Here is a 25,922-nt window from a genome sequence, read left to right as displayed (position 1 = left end):
AAAATCGCATCTTCAGCCGGCACATGTCCGGCAGTTCCTGGGTGCTACAATCAACACCCTGACAGCCATGGCTCAGCCAAACCAAGTCAGAATCGACAGCATTCAGTCACTGATCCAACGATTCCGACCAAGACACTCCCTGCCAGCGAGAGTGTTCATGCAGTTGGTAGGCATGATGGCCTCCTGCATCTTCATAGTCCCTCACGCACGGTTACATATGCGCCCGCTCCAGGAGTGCTTAGCGAATCAGTGGACACAGGCTCGTGGGCAATTGACAGACCTAGTGTTGGTTACCAGTCGGGCATACGACTCTCTGCATTGGTGGACTCCACACAACCTTTGCAAGGGCCGACTGTTCCACGAGCCCGTGCCGCAGATTGTCCTGACGACGGACGCATCTCTCCAGGGATGGGGAGCTCATGTGCTCAATTACACAGTGCAGGGACTATGGACGACGCAGCAACAGAAGATGCACATCAACTATCTGGAACTGATGGCAATCTTCATGGCGCTCAAGTCCTTCATTGTACATCTGAGCAACAAGGTCGTGCTAGTCCGGACGGACAACATGACCGCGATGTACTACATTCAAAAACAGGGGGGCACCCACTCGCCACAGCTGTCTCATCTGGCTCAGAGCATGTGGAAGTGGGCCATTCAGAGGAACATTTTCCTCATGGCAGAACACCTCCCGGGCAAGGACAATCAGATGGCGGATCTGCTCAGCAGATACAGCCATCAGATGCACGAGTGGGAGATACACCCTTCTGTTCTCCACCCGTACTTCCAGCAGTGGGGTCATCCGGAGATAGACCTGTTCGCAACAAAGGAGAACGCAAAATGCCGACTCTTTGCCGCCAGGTTCCCTCACCCACAGTCGCAGGGGAATGCGATATGGATGAACTGGTCAGGCAAATTTGCATACGCTTTTCCGCCAGCCCCTCTAATACCGCTGGTTGCAAGAAAGCTAAGGCAGCACTCCATGACTCTCATCCTGGTTGCTCCAACGTGGGCACGACAGGCTTGGTACACCACGTTCCTCGAACTCTCAGTGGTGCCGCATCAAAGACTGCGCCTCACGCCCAGTCTTTTGACGCAGAACCATGGAGACATTCAGCATCCAGATCCACAACAGCTCAACCTGGCGATCTGGCTCCTGAAGTCCTAGAGTTTGGATACCTTAACCTACCTCCAGAATGCATGAGTATCATCAAGGAGGCGAGGAAACCAACTACTAGAGCATGCTATGCTGCTAAGTGGAAGCGTTTTGTCATCTACTGTACGTCCAATGACATCAACCCACTAGATGCATCTATACCCAACATCATCTGCTATCTGTTACATCTCTACAAGTGCAATCTGGCGTACACTTCCATTAGGATACATCTCTCAGCCATAGCGGCTTATCTTCAGAACAGGCAGCACCTCTCTGTCTTCAGAGTGCCCGCCATTAAAGCATTCCTTGAAGGTCTGAAGAGAGTCATTCCCCCAAGAACACCACCAGCTCCGGTGTGGAACCTCAACGTCGTTCTCACCAGACTGATGGGGCCACCATTTGAGCCACTGCACTCGTGTGAGCTCCAATTCCTTACGTGGAAAGTGGCCTTTCTAATAGCTATTACGTCTCTGAGGCGTGTCAGTGAGCTGCAAGCGCTCACCATACAAGAGCCGTTCATTCAAATTCACCCAAATAGGGTAGTGCTACGCACTAACCCTAAATTCCTTCCTAAGGTGGTGTCACAGTTTCATCTTAACCAAACTATTGACTTACCAGCATTCTTTCAAAACCCGCAAACGGTGGCAGAAAGAATGCTCCATACCTTAGATGTACGGAGGGCGTTGATGTACTACATAGACAGAACACAACCCTTTAGAAAGACAAAACAACTCTTTGTTGCCTTCGCACCACAACACAAAGGCAACCCAATTTCCAAAGCAGGGATAGCCAGGTGGATTGTTAAGTGCATCCAGATATGTTATCAAAAAGCCAAGCGCACTTTAACAATACCCCCCAGAGCGCACTCCACACGCAAACTGGGGGCATCCATGGCTTTCCTAGGGAACATTCCTTTAGAGGATATTTGCAGAGCAGCCACGTGGGTCACACCACATACCTTCACAAAACACTACTGTGTTGATGTGCACTCCAAGCAGCAAGCAGCTGTAGGACAGGCTGTTCTCAAGACACTTTTTCAGGTTTCTGCAGCTGGCACGGGCAACCGCCGCTGATGGAGGGACTGCTATGTATTCTATGCTAAGATATGAATTTAGCAGCCCACATGCCTCGAACTGAATATGCTACTTACCAGTATGCATCTGTTCTTGGCATGTAGGGCTGCTAACATTCATATCGCCCGCCCTCCTCCCCGGTGCCTGTCGCAGCTGCAGATATACTATTGTATTTATTCATTAGCATGGACATCCTTTACACTTTCACTCCATCTTCTGCCACAATGGCGAAAAACAATCTGGGGATGGAGCCGATGCCCATGCGCACTGTAGTCCAGGGGAGGAGCCACCTATCTCAGGATACTTCGAAGACTCTTCCAGGACAACAATGTGCAATCATCCGAGCCCAACACTAGGCGGCGATCTAATGCTAAGATATGAATGTTAGCAGCCCTACATGCCAAGAACAGATGCATACTGGTAAGTAGCATATTCATTATGCCAACCTTGTAGTCCGAGAATCCAGCATGGCCAACCTCTGTGCATAAACGTAAAAGCTACTCCCAGCCAGGGGGCAAAGATAAGAGGAGCCCTGCTACGGTGTCCAGGAGCCGGGGAGAGGCGGCAGCAGCGCTCTGTCCGTCTATCTCCCGTTACAGAGCAGGGCTCGGGCCGGTGCGGGCTGCGCCACTCGCCCGGGCGGTGTCACCCATCGGGAGGCATGGGGAGGGGAGCAGCCGTGCAGGGCCTGCCCACAGCGGGATTAAGAAGCTTTCAGGAGTTTAAAGGGCTGAAAGCAGCTGGGCGCAGCCACAGAGCGGGAAGTCACTCGGTGCGGTGCGTTTGTACAGTGACTGGAATTACGACCCGCCCGCCCAAGCTCCATGAAAAAAATGGCGGTCGCAAACATCATGAACAAAAAAAAAGAAACACCCATCTCTTCATGACGAGGCAAAGGGGGTGGAGCTTAAAAAAAACACAGGAACGCCCACGAATCTGCTCCGAAAATGATTGCCACATCTCTCTTCCAATGTCTAAGATGTCGAACACTCCTTGATAAACCTAAGGCTTCTCAACCACATTACCCCCAAAAAGAGCACCTTGGAATTGTTAAAGAAAGACCTGTCCACTCGTATGGGGTTTCCTGAATGCTCTGTACATTATACCTCTTTTTGGTATTTAAAGAGCTAGCAACTAAAGAAAGGAGCCCCACTGAACTGGTATGCCCACCAACATTGGAAAGAAGTCAAGTAGCTAACAAAACATCTTCTGAAGCAGTAGCAGAAACTGACAGCCATGCACATGGATGAGGGGAAGACCATTGCCAAAACATGCTTGAAGTCTGCACTAGATGCCGCAGACATGTTACGCACACAGATCATCACGGGATAAACTTGAGGAGCTACATCTTGATGTAGGTGTCTGGCTTCAACAACACGGTGCAGGTGAGCACCACGTTCTTCACTGGAGACCAACTGTTTGGCTCTGCAGTAGATAACCCGAAGCAGGAATTTAAAAAAGGGCAACAACCTGGCAAAGCCAAGTGGATGCTGCTATTCCAAGGACACCAACAAAGGGCTGTCCCCATAAGGAGACAAACTGGAAGAGGATGCTGATAAGGCGTTACTTCACTTGCCGTCTTACCAACAGGCAAGCAAGCAACAGGCGGCATGCAACAGTGGCATTTCTAGTCATCCCAGCACCAGCCTTTTGGTTTCACAGCAAGAGGGAGAGGACACTCTACAGAGGGACAAGCTCCTCACACAAAGGACTCCTAACAACACCACCCCCACAGAACACCAGTTGGGGGGGGGAGAGAAGCTTTCCTACAGGAATGGAGGTGGGTTGGTAGATCAGACTGATACATTCTCAACATTATCCAACATGGCAACTGCATAGAACTGGTAAAAACGCCTCCATGCCTCAGGCCAAGGGAAAGACCACACAAAAGAACATCTATGTATGCAACATGAGTCACAGCACCTGTTGCAAAAGCATGCAGTAGAAATAGTTTTGCAGCGTGAATCTTTCTGGATTCACTCTGCTGTGCATTATTCCGCGGTCTAGTGGTTGGGTCCGGAATCGTAGTCTTTTCTTTGTTTTTGTGTTTTTTGTAGCCCAGGTGGGCGTCGACGTCACACCTTTTGGTGTCCTTCCTGTGACGTCGGCATGCTTCCTGCGGAAGCTCCCACCCTTGGGCGCCATCTTCAGATTCTTTTTTCCGCCGTTGGGTCTGGATCGTTCCCGAGAGGGCTCCAGAGATCAGGAGAGAAGAGAAGAAAAAAATCGAGTTTTTTGGAAGAATAACTTTTGGAAAGACGAAGGAAGACTACACATTCGAAAGGATGACGAAGAAAGAAAACATGTTGACGTCCAGAGGAGAATGCGCAATCAGGGGGTCCCCTGAACGCAAGACATGGACAACACACCATTCAAATTCTGCCGCAACTGCCACCACAAGTACGCGTAGAAGGACCAACACCCAGTCTGTAACCTCTGCCTGCCAGTCGACCACAAAAGCAAGGACTGCAACGCCTGTTCAGCATTCACGCCGAAGACCCTTTGAGTGAGAGAGGCAAAGAATAGCAAATTACACCATACAGGGCAAGGGCCAACCACCGTCCCTTCGAGACCTTGGGCTCTAGACCGACGAGGAGGATTACGCCGCTGAAGAAGACATCGGCTACACGGTCGCAGAGACCGATAAAAAGAAGACTACAGAAAAGGTAGGAGACTTGATGCCCCAAAAAGGCCCGAAGGACTCTCGACAGTCTGTCCAAGACTCTCGAAAAAACGAGGGCAAGACCCCGAAAGCGCCGACGCCGAAAATTTCGGCGTCCGCAGCGACTCCCAGGCCCAGCGGATCCTCACAGAAGGACTCCCTGGCGCCGAGGGACGGCGACCAGCCAAAGGCGCCGTAAAGCGTCCAAGAAAAGGAGCGCTTGACTCCGAAAACAACTTCGAAGTCGTCGACGAAAGACGCAAGAACAGTCTCGCCGCCGAAACCAGTCTCGCCGCCGAAACCAGTCTCAACGCCATCTTGCACGGCAAAGAGAGCGGCACAACCACTCGACGCCGACCAGGCGGCGGAGATGGAAAGAAAGAAGAGGAGACTCGAAGCAGAGATGGAGAACATCCTGCAGCGAAAGAAAGATTTCGACGAAAAAATGAAATCTTACACAATTCCGTCGAGGCCCAAGTCACCGGTAGTACAGTTGGTCGAGGAAGAAGAGGAAGACTTCGAGGTTGAAGCAACACCAGAGAGCTTGGAAGATCTGTCGTATCAGGAAGATGATAACCCCTATTACGAAGAGGAGGGAGATGACGACCAGAGGGCGTACCAAGAATCGACATACTCTGATACACAGGAGGTTGAGTGGCAGGACATCGAAGCTGAGAGTCCAGAAGAGGGAGTAGACACATATCCAGCGAAGCCCTCGCCGCCTGACTACATCGGCCTTTATAATGAATGCATCAAGAATGCAGCAACAGCGTTCAGAGTCAAGCTCTAGGAGGAGGTGCCGAAAGGGTATTTCTTAGTAGAGACACTACTCCCAATGCACACTAGAAACCAGTACTTGCCAATGCTTGAAAGCATCAAAGGACAAGGAAGAGAGGCGTTCAATGAGCCTGCGACTTGTAAACCCGTCACGCCAAGGACGGAGAAAAAATACAAACACTCCTCAAAGGACCCACCCTACATACAGGGGACGGTCACTGCTGACTCTATCATTACTGCAACAGCAAGGAAAAGGGCCAATGTCCCAACTGCTTCAGGTCCACCCCCAGACAAAGAGAGCAGAAGGATGGACCTAACAGGAAGAAAAATCGAAAGAAATGCAGCTATGCACTGGCGCATGGCTAATTCCAACGCACTGCTCAACAGACACCATTACCAAATAATGGAAGAACTGGGACAGTTGGTGAAACACCTTTGCTCAGGAATACCAACAAAGGGCTTCGCACCTGGTAGAGGAGGGGAAGAACTTGGCAAACTCTTGCCTAAAAACAGCAGTGGACGGTGCAGACACTGCCAGCAGACTGATGATGCTGGGCATCACCGAAAGAAGAAAAGCCTGGCTCGGAATATCAGGCTTTAAACCAGAGGTGCAACACAACATCCTGAACACGCCATTCAATGGTGAAACACTGTTCGGAGCACCAGTGGACGACAAGCTCTCACAGCTCAAAAAAGATAACAACACCGCAAGATCCATGGGGCCTTGCAATTCAGGGGAGCAAAGAGAGGGACCCAGTCACGTAGACCACACTGGAGAGGGGGGATCCAGCCGGGAACGTCTCATCAGTCCATCCAACATTCCCACCAAAGCGACACCCATACGCAACAAGGCCAGCAAAAACAGCACTGGCAATATCAACATAGGGGCCAGTCCTTTCGCGGGAGAGCGAGTGGACGTGGAAACAGGAGAGGTGGACAGCAAACCACCTCCAAGTGACTCGGCCACATTGTTAGTGTTCACCCTTCAAAAAACTCCAAGGGTGGAGCACAAAAACAAAAAACAGGAGTGTCACGCACCGAAAAACCACAAGCACGTAACACCTGTGGGAGGAAGATTAAACTGTTTTCTCCAGGAGTGGAAGAAAATTACCACAGACAAATGGATCATCAACACAATACATTACGGGTACTGCATAGAGTTAGAAAAGACGCCACCAAGCATAAAACCAAAGAAACTAGCAAACAAGGAACTAGAACTGCTTCAGAGGGAAGCAGAGGAACTGCTACTAAAGGAGGCTATCGAGCCTGTACCTCGCATGGAAAGGAACAAGGGGGTGTACTCTACATACTTACTAGTACCCAAGGTAGACGAAACAATGAGACCCATCTTGGATCTAAGCTTTCTTAACAAATTCATAAGGACACAAAAATTCAAAATGACATCCCTGCAAGAAGTTCTTCCACATATTCAAACAGGGGACTTCATTGTCACCATAGACCTCAAAGATGCCTACCTTCACATCCCAATAAACAGGCGGCACAAACATCTGCTACGATTTGCAATATAATCAAATCACTATCAATTCACAGCATTGGCCTTCGGCTAAAATCAGCACCGAGGGTATTCACAAAGTGTCTAGCAGCAGTCGCAGCGCACCTAAGGAGGAAAGGGATACACGTATACCCTTACCTAGACGATTGGCTAATAAAGGAAAAGTCATACAGCACGTGCAAACAGCACGCTCAAATAGTGACAGACACACTGATGGCCCTGGGTTCTCCATCCACTGGAAGAAATCATCGATAAACCCAGAACAGGTCAAGATATTTCTGGGGGCAAAGATCAACACCGTGCAGGGGAAGGTGTTCCCAGCGAGAAGAGAACGAAGGCGCTGTTGATGGAGACGCGCCTCTACCAGAAGGGGCAAGCTCTGACAGTGAGGACAGTGAGCAAAATGATGGGCATGATGGCCTCATGCATCCACATAGTACCAAACATACGACTACACATGAGATCACTCCAGGAGTGGCTGCAGGACCAATGGTCACAAGCGACAGGGTGTTGGGAGGACCTAGTGGTTGTAACGCACGCAGTGCACGAGGAGTTATCATGGTGGAACAAAGGAAACATAACAAGGGGGAAGCTTCTAACGCCACCAACACCAACAGTGACCATCACCACAGACGCATCCCAAAAGGGATGGGGAGCACACATGGAAAAACTCCGAGTGAGGGGCCTGTGGACACAAACGGATGCGGTCAAACACATTAACTACCTACAACTAAAGAACGTTCTCCTAGCGATGAAAGCTTTCCAGAAGAAGCTGCACAATCAAACAGTGTTGATCCAGACGGACAACACAACAGCGATGTTCTACATAAACAAGCAGGGAGGAACACAATCAGCCCCGCTGTCAGAGCTAGCGCAGAAAATATGGAAATGGGCTATACCATTGAAGATAGATCTACTGGCAGTACACCTACCAGGAAAGGACAACGTGGAAGCAGATTGGCTCAGCAGACAGACATCGGCCTCACACGAATGGGAGCTAAATGCACAACAAACAAAGAAACTGTTCGACAGGTGGGGAACCCCGTCAATAGATCTGTTTGCAACACACCTGAATGCAAAATGCCAACACTTCGCATCGATGCAACCAGGGGAAGGGTCCCTGGGGAATGCCCTATGGATAAGCTGGTCAAAGACATTTGCCTACGCCTTTCCGCCGATTCCCCTGATACACAAGGTACTCAGCAAGTGCAGGACAAGTAACATGACCCTGATACTGGTTGCACCCCAGTGGGGCCAGGCAGACATGGTATTTGCAGATTATGGAAATGACACAGAGTGCACCACACAAATTTGGGAGAAGGAAAGACCTACTCTCCATGCAAAACGGAGAGGTGTTGCATCCAGAGCCTGAGGGTACTTCGAGAGGCAAGAAGACCAAGCACACGTAAGTGCTACGTGGCCAAATGGAAAAGGTTCACACTATGGTGCAGAAAGGAGAGACCGCTCAACAAGATAAGAGACTCTACAGTGCTTAAGTACCTCACGCACCTGCTCGAGACAAACCTGAGCTCATCATCGCTAAGGGTACACCTAGCAGCCATTGTCGCTTACACTAGAGGAGAAATAAGCAAAAGCTTCTTCACTTCTATGATTGTAAAAAGATTCTTGGAGGGTGCAAAAAGGATTGCACCGCCTAAAAGGTTACCAGCGCCTGCATGGAACCTCAATTTAGTACTGACAGAACTCATGAAGGCACCCTTCGAACCAATGCATAAAGCCTCTCTACAGATGCTAACGTTAAAAACAGCTTTCCTAGTGGTAATCGCCTCGCTCCGCAGAGTAAGCGAGCTACAGGCGTTAACGCTACAGGAACCCTACATACAAATTCACAACGATAGGGTGGTGATTAGAACGGACCCACAATTTATGCCAAAGGTGGTGTCCAAGTTCCACATCAACCAGGCTATTCAGATACCAAGTTTCTTCCAAAAACCAACAACAAAAGCTGAAAGGGCACTGCACACTCTGGACGCGAGACGTGCAGTCATGCATTACATAGAGAACTAAAGATTACAGAAAAACAAAGCAGTTTTTTGTGTCATTCGCTGAAAGTTTCATGGGCAAAGCTGTTACTAAAGGGACAATTGCACGATGGATCGCGCAAGCGATACAATTCTGCCACAAACAAGTGGGCCAGGAACGGACAGAAGGTCCACGGGCCCATTCAACAAGGAAAAAGGGAGCTACTATAGCCTTCTTGGCAAACACTCCCATTCAGGACATATGCCTGGCGGCAACATGGGCTTCTGTGCACACGTTTACAAAACACTACTGTGTGGACATACAAATGAACAAGGAAGCAGAAGTGGGACAGAAGGTGCTTCAGCACATTTTTAAAAACCCAAGCTCATCTTCCACCCAGCCGCCACAATAACAACAAACCGCTACAAAGTCTATGCACAGCAAAATGAATCCAGAAAGATTCACGCTGCAAAACGAATAGTTTCTTACCTGTCGGTGTAGTTTTGCAGCTTGAAGATCTTTCTGGATTCACTAGCGAACCCACCCACCTCCGCCAGAAAGATGAGGCTGGAGAAGAGAGGTGGTAAACAAAAAACAAAAACAAAAAAGACTTTAATGGAACTTCAAGGGAAAGAGCGGTAAAAGGAAAGATCGAAACATTGCCATACAATTCGGAAACAGAACACAAACGGAAAAAGAAAAAAGAATCCGAAGATGGCGCCCAAGGGTGGGAGCTTCCGCACGAAGCATGCCGACGTCACAGGAAGGACACCAAAAGGTGGGACGTCGATGCCCACCTGGGCTACAAAAAAAACAAAGAAAAGACTACAATTCCGGACCCAACCACTAGACCGCGGAATAATGCACAGCATAGTGAATCCAGAAAGATCTTCAAGCTGCAAAACTACACCGACAGGTAAGAAACTATTCGTTACTCTCACAGAGGTCAACTAGGCAAACCACTTTGCATATTTTATGGGACCAAAGCCAGACCAAGCACTATGCCCAATCCTGGATGTTCGCTTCCTAAACAAACGCCTAAAACCCCAAATATTCAAGATGAAAGTGCTACAAGAAGTCATACTGCGGCTGTGGGAAAAAGTACTTTAAGGCGACCCTAGACCTAAAGGGCGCTTGCCTACTCATTCCCATGAACCACAGACAAGGAATTCCTGTGCTATGTGGTAAACAAGGTACACTATGAATTTGTAGTACTTAACTTTGTGTCAAATTTACACCCAAATTATTTAGAAAATACTTAGTCTCCATGCCAGCATACTTGAGAAGTAATGGGATACATGTATAGCACTACCTAAATGGGCTAGTGCAAGCAAGCTTTTTCGCTCCATGCAGGAGGAGCATCAGAACAGTCATGGGCACACTCCATATGCTGAGGTTCACAATAAGCTTGGACACCACCTCCTCGGATCTGGAGAAAGTAAAGATGTTTCTAGGAGTAGAATGAACACAGTGGAGGCAAAAGTCTTACCCGCTCTCAAGTGAATCCAAGCAATAAAAGTACAGGCTCGCCACTGCAGACTGTGATGGTGAGGACTGTGGGGAAAAATGAGCATGATGGCCTCCTGCATCCTTCTGATTCCCCTTGAAAGACTACAAATGAGACAAATTCAGGAATGGCTCCAAAACCAGTGGCTACAGACAACAGTGAGTTGAGAGGATGTTGTGGTTGTAACCCAGATGATGCAGGACGAGATGACCTGGTGGAATGATGGACTGCATAATAGAGGCAAGACCTTTCATGCAACTGACTTTAGTGGTGACTATCACCATGGATGCATGCCACATGGGCTTGGGAGCACACATGGAAAAACTCAATATCTGGGAACCGAGGAAAATAGAGGAGGGAGTCCAAAACAGGCAAATGCCCTGGAATTCAATACTGGTGAACCTGGCTTTAAAGGCCTTCCTAAAGTGGGTGTGGACAGAGCGCCAGTCCAAACAGTCCATGAATAAGGAGGGACAAGGTAATATGCACGATCAGCACGAATTGAGGAGATTTGATGCAGGGTCAACCAGAAAAGGATAGTTATACACCTTCCAAAGATAGAAAACGTAGAAGCGGACAAAGAAGGCAAGTATCTGTCTTGCATGAATAGGAACTAAACCAACAAGTACTTCAAACAGTGTTAAAAGATTAGGACACTCCAGAGTTAGACTTGGTCACAACACCAGGAATCGTAAAATGCCAAGACTTCGCTTCCGCACCACTGATCTCTGGGGAATGCCCTTATGATACAGGTGGAGAAAATGTGCACACAATCTTCCAACATATACCTCTAGTGATAAACCAGTACAAATGGTGGCAAATGAAGCTGATCTTAATAGCCCCACAGTGGTCACGGAAAATATTCTCAAACCTGCTGGATATAGGACAAGGAAACCTAAAGACTACCATATACACATGATCTGCTCTCCATGCAGGGAGTCAGAACACACCACCCGGAACCCAGCAGCCTGAGTCTAGCAGCATGTATCCTGAGGACAGTAGCGTAACCATAGCCCCTGTAGCCCTTGCATGGGGGCCCTGGGCACCAAGGGTCCCCCTCTCACTCTGTGCACCTGGCCTGACATCTGACTGGGTCTGGAATATAGGGGGCCCCTCCTCCATATACTTCGGAAGAGGGCCCCCTCATGTTACGTTATGCCACTGCCTGAGGACTGAGTTTGCATCCCCTGATCTGCCAAAGCGATCGATCAGTGGACATCCTAAAGGAAGCTTGAAGCCCAAGTACAAGAAAATGCTGCTCAACAAAGTGGAGGAGATATGTCCTGTGGTGCTGAGAGGGGACCTAGCCACAACAGAATGCAAAACACTACAGTGGACCAGTATCTAACATATCTCCCAGATAATAGTTTAAGTAGTGCTTCTGTAAAAGTACATTTGGCAGCAATAGAAGCCTACATGGGGCACATATGGAAGATGTTTCTTCATGGTACCTGTGATCAACCTTCTTAAAAGGACCAAAGAGTAGCTCCACCCAGATCGGCTCAAACACGGGGAACTTCAACCTGGTGCTGTCGAACAAACGAACGAAGGAGCCTTTGGAAGCCACTCTACAAAACAGCACTCACAGGAGCCCAATAATTCAGCTTTCTTCAACAACTTATAACACAGACTGAAAAAGCCCTGTATACACTGGATTTGTGAAGGGCAGTAATGTACTTCCTAAAAATTCCAAAGGAAGTCTGGAAAGGAAGCTAGTTCTTTGTATCCTTGATGTTGAGCTAGAATTAAAATTCACAAAATACTTCTGAGTGGACATTCCAGTGAATAGAGTTGTAGGTGTAATAATACATTAGTTCGAGGCATGTGGGCTGCTAAATTCATATCTATTGAAGAGATCGCCGCCTAGTGTTGGGTCCGGATGATTGCACATTGTTGTCCTGGAAGAGTCTTCGAAGTATCACGAGATAAGTGGCTCCTCCCCTGGACTACAGTGCGCATGGGCATCGACTCCATCCCCAGATTTTTTTTTCCCGCCATTGGGTTCGGATGTGATTTCGACGTCTCCGTGTCGGAATCGAAGAAGTCTCTTCTTTAAGGCCAAAAGGCCTTCGTTACCTGCGTCGGTATTGTTTGCGTGCGGTCTCGAGCATCATCCGGCTCTTTGGGTCGGAATTCTGCGGAGTCGAGTAACTCTTCGGACATCGAGGCCCTCTCGTCGCAGCAAGACCCCGACGAACTTATCATGGAGCGGAGTCCGTTCAAGTTCTGCCCCGTCTGTGGATCCAAATATCCACATATCGACGTGCATCCAGTCTGTAATAAATGCCTCTCGCCGGACCACAACGAGGACAACTGCATGGCCTGCTCTAAGTTCAGGTCAAAGAAAACGCTCAAGTTTCGGCCCGCGGTGCGCCTTGAGGCCCAGCGAACGGCTCCGGCACCCGACGACATATTCGACGACCCCGCAGAAGAAGGCCGAAGCCATCATCTTCAGATTTCACCACCGTCGACGGAGGTCCAGGCCGATCCCGAAGAACAAGTCGAATGACAGGGCCAAGACCTTGAATACGTCGAAGAGGTAGGGGACGACGAAGAAGTTTATGGGGCTGCGGAAGATAGCTCAGAGGAAGAGCTATGCCCCGAAAGTTACATGACTCCGGCTCAGGTCACGGGATCGCCACTCGGCCTTACCCACGACCCTGCACCGCTATCCCCGGCCCCGCCTTCTGGCCCGGCCACGGACACACCAGCGGAGCCGCCATTGTGCGTATCGAAACCTTCAGAATCGACTACACCAAAGATGGCCGACGTCCCACTAAAAACAAAACCGAAACCATCGGATTCGACAACACCTAAAATGGCCGACGTCCCAACAAAAATATCAAAGCCTGCTCCCTCTTCGACTCCGTCGCCCTCCGGCCCTCCGAAGTCGAAGAAAACTGTCGAGTCGACAGCGCAGCTGAAGGTTGCCAAGGACCCGTCCTCTAAGAAGGTCGTCCATCACGTCTCGAGCACGGTCGCTCCGGCACGTTCCACTAAGGCTGTTGACACGCCTTCGGACACAGCTGCGGCGCCGACAAGTAAATGCACAGTCGAAGCGAAGTCGACTAAGAGCCACGATCCGAAGGCCGGAGGCACAACGCATCGGCACACGGAAGCCGGGTCTGCAGCAACGGTGTCGGCGTCTAAGCCTACAACGGAGCCAAGAGCCGTTAGAGCTGAAGATTCGTCGGCGGCACACTCGTCAACACCGAGGGCCTCCGACGCTACCGAACAGCGGCCGTCGGTTACCAAACCCTCCGCCTCGTTCACAAAACAAGTCACCGACTCCCTCAAACGTATTCGGGAGAAGACTTTGACGTCAACGGCTCCCACGCCGGCGGCTCCGAAACCGGTGGACACACCTGCGAAGACTTCGACCAAGCTTCTCTACACTCTGCCACCTAAAGTGGCACCAAAGGCATTTGCACCCAGATCGGTGCCGAAGATCACTGACACGTCAGCTCCCTCGACGCAAAGTGGCCGATCGGATCGACTTCAAGCCTCAGAAGAACAATCTGAGCATTACATCAATGCCGAAACGGGGAAATTGACCCTCTATAAAAGAAAGATCACTTTCCAGCCATTGGAATCCTATGTCATTCCACTAAAAAAGAAAAGGCCGGCACAGGACATTCCTGACCTTGTTGAACCTATTCAGCCACCACCAAGAAAGAGTCCATCACCTTCCCCAAACCAGTCAGGGGGAGAGGATGACGACCAAGATGAACAGTACAATTTCCCTGCTGACAATGACCCTGATGGTCAACAGGGCTCATATGACGACACGGGTGACCAAGGAGGTCATCAGGTGGTACAGGATCCACAGGGTTTTGGTGCACGTACATCACCAACTGAGGATTCCGCAGCATTTAATGCTTTGATAGAGCGGGCCGCTGCAAATCATGATGTGGACATGCACGCTGACCCGGTGGAGGAAGATTTTTTGTTTGACACTTTCTCTGTCTCAGAAAGAACAGTCAAGACACTTCCTATGCTAAAAGGTGTCCTTAAGCATGCCCCAGAGATCTTTAAGGAACCTACCAGGGCGAGAGTGGTGAATCCACGTATTGAAAAGAAATACAGACCGGCACCTCGAGACCCAGCATATATTCGAGGACAGTTGCCTCTGGATTCGTTGGTGGTCGCCAATGCCCGCAAGAGGGCAAACTCCCAAACAACGGGTGAAGCTCCTCCCCCAGACAAGGAGTCGAAAGTGCTTGAGGCATCGGGCAAAAGAGTGGTTGCGCAGGCTGCCAATATCTGGCGTATATCAAACACACAGGCACTATTGGCACGATACGATAGGGCGCATTACGACACCCTAGAACAGCTCCTTCAACACCTACCTGATGAGTTTAAGGAGGCAGCCGAAATGCTCATACAAGAGGGAAAGCTCATCTCAAATGCTGCAATAAAATGTGCACTTGATGTGGCTGATACAGCGGCTAGGGCGATTAACACTAGCGTCATGTTAAGGCGACAAGCATGGCTTCGGCTTTAAACCTGACATTCAAACAACAATACTCAACCAGCCCGTTAATCCTGACATACTGTTTGGCCCAGATGTTGACACCACCCTCGAAAAAATTAAAAAGGACAATGAAACTGCTAAGTCCATGGGGGCGCTTCAGTCCCAACAATTCAGGGGGAGCACTTTTCGTCGCTCAGGAGCACGTGGTGTTACCAGAGGACACATGGGTCAACAGACACAATTCACGAAAGGTGGTGCACAATCCTCGTACCCAAAGCAGGGTAGAGGGGGTTACAGAGGTAACAGTGCCATGGGCAGAGGCAGAGGAAACAACAACTCCCGTTCCTCTGCCACCAACAAACAGTGACTCTCTGTCACTGCCCCCCGACCATCCAACACCTGTGGGGGGGAGACTCCAGCAGTTCCTGCCAGTCTGGACATCCATCACCACAGACAGGTGGGTAAGACAGCTTATCCAGTACGGTTATTGTTTGGAGTTAACATCAACTCCACCCACCATTCCCCCAAGACAACGTCCTATGTCGGCAGAGCACTTGCGCTTATTGCAGCAGGAAGTTGTGGTGATGCTGCAAAAAGGCGCAATCGAGCTCGTACCAGTGGAGAAGGAAGGCACAGGGGTTTATTCCCTGTACTTCCTTATCCCAAAAAAGGACGGATCCCTCAGACCCATTCTGGATCTACGCCCCCTCAACCTGTATATACTGTCAGAACACTTTCACATGCTTACACTGCAGCAGATTCTTCCCCTGCTGAATCAAGGGGACTTCCTAGCAACCTTGGACCTCAAGGATGCTTATTTCCACATACCACTCCACCCATCCCAGAGAAAATACCTCAGGTTCACCATTCAAGACAGGCACTATCAGTTCAAAGTCCTGCCCTTCGGAGTGACCACTGCCCCCAGAGTATTTACAAAATGTCTGGCGACAGTTGCGGCGCACCTCAGAAGGCAGAACATACATGTCTACCCTTACCTAGACGACTGGCTCGTTCAAGCAAAGTCGGAACAACAGTGCGCCGCGGACATGTCCCACACCATTCACCTCCTTCACAGTCTGGGGTTCTCGCTAAACTACCCAAAGTCGCACCTTCAACCAGCCCATGTGCGGCAGTATCTAGGCGCGACAATAAATACCCTGACTGCTATGGCTCGGCCAAACCCGGTCAGGATCGACAACATTCAGTCGCTGATCCAGAGGTTCAGACCGCAACACTCCCTGCCAGCGAGAGTGTTCATGCAGTTGATAGGCATGATGGCCTCCTGCATCTTCATAGTCCCGCACGCGAGGTTGCACATGCGTCCGCTCCAAGAATGCTTGGCAAATCAGTGGACACAGGCTCAGGGACAACTGACAGACCTAGTGTTGGTGACCGGTCGGGCATACAACTCTCTGCATTGGTGGAATCCACACAACCTTTGCAAGGGACGACCGTTCCAAGAGCCTGTGCCACAGATTATCCTAACAACGGACGCATCTCTCCAGGGGTGGGGAGCTCATGTGCTCCACTACACGGTGCAGGGTCTGTGGTCAACGCAGCAACAAAAGATGCACATCAACTACCTGGAATTGATGGCAATCTTCATGGCGCTCAAGTCCTTCAAAGTACATCTGTGCAACAAGGTCGTGTTGATCCGGACGGACAGCATGACAGCCATGTACTACATCCAAAAGCAGGGAGGCACTCACTCGCCACAGCTGTCTCATCTGGCTCAGGGCATGTGGAAGTGGGCCATTCAGAGGAACATTTTCCTCATGGCAGAACACCTCCCGGGCAAGGACAATCAGATGGCGGATCTGCTCAGCAGATACAGCCATCAGATGCACGAGTGGGAGCTACATCCATCGGTACTCCACCCGTACTTCCAGCAGTGGGGTCATCCAGAGATAGACTTGTTTGCCACAAAGGAAAACGCAAAATGCCAAAGCTTTGCCGCCAGGTTCCCTCACCCGGAATCGCAAGGGAATGCGATATGAACTGGTCAGGCAAATTTGCGTACGCTTTTCCCCCAGCGCCTCTCATTCCGCTGGTGGCAAGAAAGCTAAAGCAACACTCAATGACACTCATCCTGGTTGCTCCAACGTGGGCACGCCAACCATGGTACACCACGTTTCTAGAACTTTCCGCGGTACCGCATCAAAGGCTGCATCTCTCCCCAAGCCTCTTGACGCAGAACCATGGCGACATTCAGCATCCAGATCCGCAACAGCTCAACCTGGCGATCTGGCTCCTGAAGTCCTAGAGTTTGGCTACCTCAACCTGCCTCCGGAATGCATGGATATCATACGAGAGGCAAGAAAGCCCACTACCAGAGCTTGCTATGCAGCAAAATGGAAGCGGTTTGTCATTTACTGTACAGATCATAACATCAACCCGCTAGATGCATCCATTCCTAACATCATCTGCTATTTGTTACATCTTTACAAATGCAATCTAGCGTACGCTTCCATTCGGATACACTTATCCGCCATAGCGGCTTATCTCCAGAACAGGCAGCATCTCTGTTTTCCGGGTGCCTGCCATTAAAGCCTTCCTAGAGGGACTGAAACGAGTCATTCCTCCAAGGACACCACCGGCTCCAGTGTGGAACCTCAATGTGGTCCTCACTAGGCTGATGGGCCCACCTTTTGAGCCACTGCACTCCTGCGAAATTCAGTTTCTAACATGGAAAGTGGCTTTTCTCATTGCTATTACATCGCTCAGACGTGTTAGTGAGCTGCAAGCGCTCACAGTCCAGGAGCCATTCATACAAATTCATTCAAACAGGGTAGTGCTACGCACTAACCCCAAATTCCTTCCAAAGGTGGTGTCACAGTTTCATATCAACCAAACTATTGACCTGCCCGCATTCTTCCAAAACCCACAAACAGTAGCGGAAAGAATGCTTCAAACATTGGACGTTAGGAGGGCGTTGATGTACTACATTGACAGAACACAACCCTTTAGGAAAACACAACAACTTTTTGTTGCCTTCTCTGCACAGCACAAAGGCAACCCTATTTCCAAGGCAGGAGTAGCCAGATGGATTGTTAAGTGCATTCAAATCTGTTATCAAAAAGCTAAACGTATTTTAACAATACCCCCAAGGGCGCACTCCACACGCAAGTTGGGGGCCTCCATGGCTTTCTTAGGGAACATCCCTTTGGAAGACATTTGTAGAGCAGCCACGTGGTCTACACCGCACACATTTACCAAACATTACTGTGTCGATGTGCATTCCAAACAGCAAGCAGCTGTAGACAGGCTGTTCTCAAGACACTCTTTCAGACTTCTGCAGCTGGCACGGGCAACCGCCCTTAATGGAGGGACTGCTATGTATTCTATGCAATAGATATGAATTTAGCAGCCCACATGCCTCGAACTGAATATGCTACTTACCAGTATGCATCTGTTCTTGGCATGTAGGGCTGCTAACATTCATATCGCCCGCCCTCCTCCCCGGTGCCCGTAGCGGCTGCAGATACTCTCTTGCATTCAATCATTAGCATGGACATCCTTTACACTATTTCACTCCATCTCTGCCACAATGGCTAAAAACAATCTGGGGATGGAGTCGATGCCCATGCTCACTGTAGTCCAGGGGAGGAGCCACCTATCTCGTGATACTTCGAAGACTCTTCCAGGACAACAATGTGCAATCATCCGGACCCAACACTAGGCGGCGATCTATGCAATAGATATGAATGTTAGCAGCCCTACATGCCAAGAACAGATGCATACTGGTAAGTAGCATATTCATTACATTTGTTTGCCACTGCAACCTCATTTCAACCCAACGTCCAAGGAGACAAAGGATACAGCTACAAAATCAATGCACGTCAAGTGAATCCAGAAAAGATTCACTCTGGCAAACCATACCAGCTTGAAGAATTTTCTCGATTCACATGCAACTCCCCCCACCTCCCCAAGAAATGAGGTTGTTTAAGGTTAAGAGAAACCACACCTTTAAAGCACAGAATGTATATAGTGGATATTTAAGCAAGCAACAGTAACTAAGGACTAAGAGGACTGAGAGAAGTGTTCTGGTTCAAACCAATAGATGGCAGAATAATGCATAATAACATGTGAGCCTGAAAAAAATGCTTCCGCAAAATGACTCATACCGGTAAGTGACCATTTTTCTACTTCTTCCTGAGAAGCCTCAACTACTTTCTAACTTGTGATCTTTACTCAAAATGGTTTTTGGACAGCTAAATAAGCTTTTCCACATGCTCTTTTGGCAGTACTCCTCAAGAGCTTGTCTTAAAGCTCAAATTATTTTGTTTTATTCTTCACATCATGTTTGTTGATGCCACATTACAGTTCTGTGCCTTGCACTCATTTGGTGCATGTGAGCATTGGCAATGTGCTTGACTGCTTAAAAGAAAAATTCACTTCATGTTGAGTGTTTGTCGGTGTTCTCCTTCACTTTTTCTTAGTTTCTCATTATCCCTCACTCCACTTTAGAACAGTCATATCCATCATCTGGTTAGGCAGAATTAGTAAGTAAAGAAGTGTGAAAGGAGGGCCTGATAATGTGTGTCTGATCCACATATGAAATACTGCACAGGCAAAAAATACTAGGCTGTGCAACTGTTTCTGGTCCTCTTTCTTCGCTCTAGAATTCCCTCAACTTGTAGCCTGAGCCAGTATGTTGATGTGGTTACTGCAGTGAGTAAATGTTCCTATTTTCATTTGGATGATGTGATGCTGATACCATTACTGTTCTGCATGCTTTTGATGTCACAGACCTAAAAGCTAAATAAAAAAAAAAAATAACGTTAAATATAACTGATTATTTCAGGACTTTTTTTGTATTATAAAAAGCTAAAACAATTTAAATGATTTATTTCAGGAATAATGCTAATTTGGGCTATCATTTACTACGTGAAATATCGTTGGACAAAAGAAGAGGAAGAAACCAGGCAAATGTATGACATGGTGGTCAAAATAATAGGTATGAAATTGGAATTTTAAGATCTTATATTTCAGTAATTGTTTATAAAACTATATAAAGGTAATAAAGTTTCAGCACAAATGTCGGGTTTTTTTTGTTTTATTTTTTTCCCCACTGAATTTGCAATCACGATTTCAACTGCCTTATTATCCCCATGTGCTTGCTGCATGGAGGATAACACAATTTTGTGTTCTTGCCCAAATATTTGATATTTATCCCCCTCCACCTGGCATTAGTAAGGTGTATGTCTGCAAAATAATGTCTTGATTTAGCATTAAAAATGTGGGTAATTATGTTAGTGCATATTTGTTCCCCCTCCACCTGGCATTAGTAAGGTGTATGTCTGCAAAATAATGTCTTGAATTAGCATTACAAATTTGGGTAATTATGTTAGTGCATATTTTTTATTGGTTGTCATGCAAAGCCAAGCTATATAAGACAATGATGAAGTTTAATCTGAATGTATCCCATATGTCAGTTAAACTTTTTTAGAAAACAGCATACAAAACCATAACAAAGTGAACAAATGTAAAATACATGGCTAAGGGTGTAAAAGGCGCATAGCTAAAGATTGATATCTTAAGTTATTACCTAGGTATTAATTATACATTATGCTGGTTTTTCTGGACAGAGATGTTGACACCCAACTGTGTGAACAATACTTTAATGTAACTATTCATTCTTCATCTAAGTATTCTTTTGTCACTGTGTCCAATATGAGTTTCATTTTTTCCCTTCTAAAGGTTCATTGCACAATACATCCTCACATCTTCATTCAAAACGGATCAGTATTTAGGCAGTTTATATCAATGTGTTTGCATTCTTTGTAAAAGTTCAGTTTCCTACCACCATAAAATAGCAAAGACGTTTTCTATTTTACAGCTCTAAACTTTGTTATAGTGTATCATAGCCTAAAATAGTGCCCTTCTGAAAGGGCTGTAGTGATCTGCAGATTTTATTTTGTCTTTCATCGGCCAGCATTTTCAATGAGTTTTTCCTGCTAAATCATGTTGGCAATGTTCCCCTTTTCTCACTAACATGCCAGGTAACAGTCTTGGAAATTGGTAAAATACCTTTTCGTGCGGTTCCAGAATAACCTTCGCAGAAGATAGATTTTGTTTCAGAGATGTATGCAAACGTGAAGGTTTTTTCAGAATTTAATCAGATTTAATATTTTACTTCTAAAAATGTGTTAATACGTTCATGTTATATTGTAATACTTCTCCATAATTTTACTATCTGGCTTGACTTGCATGAATGAGGAACAGTGTCCAGAAATAGGCCCAATTGGAGCCATTGTTTTTAGTATCCGGTCTTCTTTTTTTACTACATTTTGTGTTTTTGTATTTATATTGCTGTATAGTGTGTCTTGTAATTTTGTAACTTCTGCTCATTTTTTGTCTGAAATATTACCTTCTTTATAGAAGTCATTTATGTTTGACACATTTAACATTAGCCCTTTCTTCCATACCAGGATCTTCCATTGAGTTATGTTTGTGTTGACCAACATTTATATCTTGTGTGTGTGTTTTTTTTTTTAGTAAATTATTTTGAGATTGGACTTTTGTGCTCTGTTCCAAAACATTATATTTTAAAATATTATATTTTTGTGAGCCTGGTTTGTTGTGCTTAGTGGTAATATTCTGATGGGTTTACAGGGACTTGTTCCTTTGATAGTGAGCTTAGTTCATTATGGTGGTCAACCAATTTTGCTGTAATAGGAATGAATGTTTTTGTGGTACAGTTTAAAGTTGGTAGGGTAGTCGTACGTTGATTTTCGGCTCTGGCATCTTTCATAGGACTGTTCTTGATTTATGCCTCTTGAATTTTCAGTTCTGTTACATGTGTGTACATCCCAACCCTTCTTCTGCGTGAAATGCCTTCCTGTTTAGTAACTGGCTGCCAATATGGTGAAAGAGAGATTGTATAGGATAAGTTCACTAGTAATTGCAATCTTATTTTTCTGTTATTTGTTTGTTCATTCTTACTAGCTCCTTCAGATTGTTAAAACTATTGCTGACTATCCCAGATGAAAATTTGAGAGATTGATATAGTAGTAGCTGCTTTAGCCTGCCTGGCAAGCATGCCTTATTCTATCATTTAGTGCAACATTTACAGAAAATGTGAAAAGTAACTAGTTACCCTTGAACCATGACATATCAAATCTTTCCGCATGTAGGATAAAATGGGTGAGATTGAGTTTCTCCATTCACTTCCTCATTCTGTTTTCGTACTCCCTCATCCCGGTTGGGGGAAACCTCAACATTTATATTTGAGACATAAGATGCCAAAAGACAAATGGGTTCTAGTCATTGTACAGAACTTGGGCTACACAACTGGGTTTTATCATAGCAGGAGTTAGGGTATTTAGATCTGAACTAAATAAACTTCAGAACACATGGCTCTACAATGATACTCAAAACATTTTTTTTGCCAGTTCTACTTAGTTGAACATGATGCCTACTTTCATACTCAATAATATGAGTGTTTTTACGCTACAATTAGATTGCCTTACAATGTTTATATATTGTGCACTGCAGTCCAATTCCTGCAGCCTCAAGTCTACTCTGTGTGCATCCTGCCTAGAGGTGGTGACTAATGCAAATACCATATGAATCTGTCCACACTTGGGCTAATTGGCTGATGAAAAACAGCACATAGACGGTGATACAGGACCTGAAGTCAAAAATTTATCCAAAGGCTTGGGGTGGGGTTTTTAGTGAAGTCCGGAAGAATGGCGCTCAGACTAATGCACATAGTGTCTTCTACGGACCTATGTCGGTACGGTGCTGCCAGGTCGGGGGAATTACCCGATAACACCCAGAATTGTGTGAATCACAGGATCCACACTGGAAATTAAGCACAGTACTGGGCACACGTGGTGGGGATATCACAATGTTAATCTTATGTGTTCTATAAATGCAGTGGTCGACACAAGTGTAAGTTTGAACGTTTTTTATCATGAAGCAATGACTGTATTGAACCAAACAACCAGCCAACACGTGTTTCGTCACTAGGAGTGGTCCTGTGACTCTTTTGGAGGAGTGCAGAGAGCAGGCCACAAACAACCGGTGATAATTCACGTCCTTTCAAAAATGTATCTATTTTACACCCTGGTTCTGAAGAATAGCTAACTAGGCTCTGCAGAACAAACAACTCCCTACGTAAGAGCAGTATTTGTCCTCGATATTGTAATGGTGTCTTCATCTGCAAACTGCTGAAGGTAGTGGTTCATCTTTGATGCCCATCCTGCCCATAGACTCGCACATACCCTTCCACATCCCTCCACACCCACCCCCCAAGAACTAGTGCACCAGGTTGTGCGAGTGTGAGAAAGTACCTCTTTAGACATGGTTAGCCCGCCACCTATTGCCTGGAAAATGATGCGTTTTCAATTGAAAGTTGCACAGAGCGCCTTCCCTAAGCCTGTACCACAATTGGCACTTCAGACCCCCTGTAAGCCCCTAGTAAATGATACCTTGGTACCTAGGGCACTGGGACTGAAGAGGGTCCCCTATGGACCCCTCGCTGAGACCACACAAACTGCCAGTGCAGCCTGCATGTCTTGGTGCAGAGAAAACAAAGACCACATGTCCAACGCCCTCCTCCTTCTCGTTCACCCACCCCCCACTGTGACGTGCCGGTAAAACTCATACCTGGGCAACTGTAGGATTTCTTCGTCCGGCCTCCTGGCCTGAGCCTGCAGCCTTTCTTCAAAACTGATTTCCCCCATTGGTTTGCATTGAGTGCCCGACACTGTGCTGGCACTCCTAACCTGACTGACCATTTCGCTGCTGAGGGTGTAAGTTTGGTGCAGCATTGTGATCCTCCCTGCCCTCAAGTCCCCCCCCCCTTCCTCCTGTGCTTACCATAACCCCCATAGACTGGGTTACCAAACCGTGTTGCTCACCTGTGAGCAGCATCTCTTTGATTACACCCTTTCTCCATTGGTTAACATTGGCGCCAGATTCTGAATTTGAACCCTGCACCCAGCCGGCCCTGTGCTGCTGGAGGTGCTGATTTGCTACTTACCTCAACCATGCCTGGTGCAGTTTTTCATCCTGAAAACCAAGACAGTAAGTCATATACTTACCTGCAAATCCGTATTCTTGTTTTCCTTCCATGGGTTACCAATACTGAACAATTGCACTTTTGAAAGTGTATTTCTTGTGAAAAACATTCATGCCTTAGAACTTGCATCTTGGTCTTAAAATAAAACTGAAAAGTTTATTTTTATAAAATTGGTATGGATCTCTTTTTTGAGTTGTGTGTCATTTATTAAGAAGGAGATGAAGCGGTGCCTGGGCTACTCTCCCTCTGTGAAAACTGCCTACAGAGCTGCGATTAAATCCTACAAGGCCAGCATCAAATGGGCGCAAGCGTCTTATTTTGAGGAAAAGATTTGCGAAGCAGCCTCAAAGCCCAAGGAAATATATCGCATTGCAAAAACCCTACTTCAGCTACCAGAGAAACCCCAAGGCTTCTTGAACGCCCAAACTCACTGCGCTAACCTAGCAGATTTCTTCCTCAGCAAAATCAAAACGATCTACACTTCTTTTCCCCATCCTGCCCACCTGTCCAATAACCCTCCTGAATCCGGGCTTCAGCCCCCCGCCATACTTGATCACCCCCCCCCTAGACTCCACCACTCTAGAATCTATTATGCATCAGGTAAAATCCGGTTCCCCCAACGACCCCGCACCTCCACGCACTCTACTCTCAGTCACTAATCACATTCTACTCATCATTCTAGAACTACTCAATGCCTCTCTATCTACTGGGATCATTCCACTTCCATGGAAGCAAGCTATGGTCAAAGCCCTCCTGAAAAAACCGAACTTAGATCATAACAACCCCTTCAACTATCAACCCATCTCCCTGCTGCCCTGGCTAAGTAAAATCCTTGAAAGACATGCCAATACAGTGTTAACAGAATTCCTAAAGTCCAACAAACTCTTGGACCCCACCCAGACGGGCTTTCGCCCCCTCCACGGGTTTGAGACTGCCCTGGTTGCAGTAACGGAGGAAGCAGGAGGATCCTGTATAGTGGAGGCTCGGCGGTCATCATCCTTCTTGACCTAAGTGCCGCCTTCTACACTGTAAGCCACAACATTCTACTCCACCGACTTAGCAGTAAAGGAATCTCGGGAATGGCATTCACCTGGTTTAGGTCTTTCCTCTCCAACCGATCCTTCCAGGTATTTGAGGGTGACTGCACCTCTTCCAGCAAACCCTTTAGCTGTGGCCTCCCGCATTGCTCCTCCCTAAGCCCCTCGCTATTTAACATATACATGAGCCCCCTCGCTGAGATCGTCCGCCCCTTTGGAGTAAAAATCATCATCTATGCGGACGATACTCAGCTAGTGGTAGCTCTCAATCCCCCACAAACCTCCCCCCACGGCCTGAAGGACTGCCTGGAAGCAGTCACCGAATGGATGACATCCTCCTGCCTTAAATTAAACGGGGATATAACAGAGCTCATGCTCCTCGGCAACTCCGTCAACAGCACCATTGACCCCCTCTGGCCCCCCTGCCCCCTCACCTAAAGACTCGATCAAAAGCCTAGGCATCTGGCTGGATAAGTCACTTGACGTCAGCTACCAAGCTTTCTGCCACCTGCTTTGGCCTGTTAGGACTCCTGCGTAAAATCCTTCCCTTGCTACCTTTTCACGCCAGACAGATAATGATCCAAGGTCTGATCCTGTCTCGTCTAGACTTTGGGAATGCTCTGTACCTTGGGGCACCTCAGGCCACTCTAAACAAACTGCAGATTATTCAGAACTGTGCAGCCAGAACCTTCCTCCAAATTCCCCGTCGAGT

General features: G+C 47.5%; 1 protein-coding gene across 2 annotated transcripts in view; it reads left to right on the top strand.

Moving 5' to 3' along the window:
- The window catches only part of LEMD3 (LEM domain containing 3), a 212,046-nt gene that overhangs the window by 112,782 nt on the left and 73,342 nt on the right, over positions 1 to 25,922 (top strand). For both annotated transcript variants that reach the window (XM_078676332.1, XM_078676325.1), the window contains exon 7: positions 20,001 to 20,102. In XM_078676332.1, the coding sequence (XP_078532458.1) occupies positions 20,001 to 20,102 (102 nt within the window). The remainder of the gene's footprint in view (positions 1 to 20,000; positions 20,103 to 25,922) is intronic.

Source organism: Lissotriton helveticus, chromosome 1_1, assembly GCF_964261635.1.
Source record: "Lissotriton helveticus chromosome 1_1, aLisHel1.1, whole genome shotgun sequence".
Taxonomy (NCBI): domain Eukaryota; kingdom Metazoa; phylum Chordata; class Amphibia; order Caudata; family Salamandridae; genus Lissotriton; species Lissotriton helveticus.
This window is presented reverse-complemented; position numbering and strand designations above follow the sequence as displayed.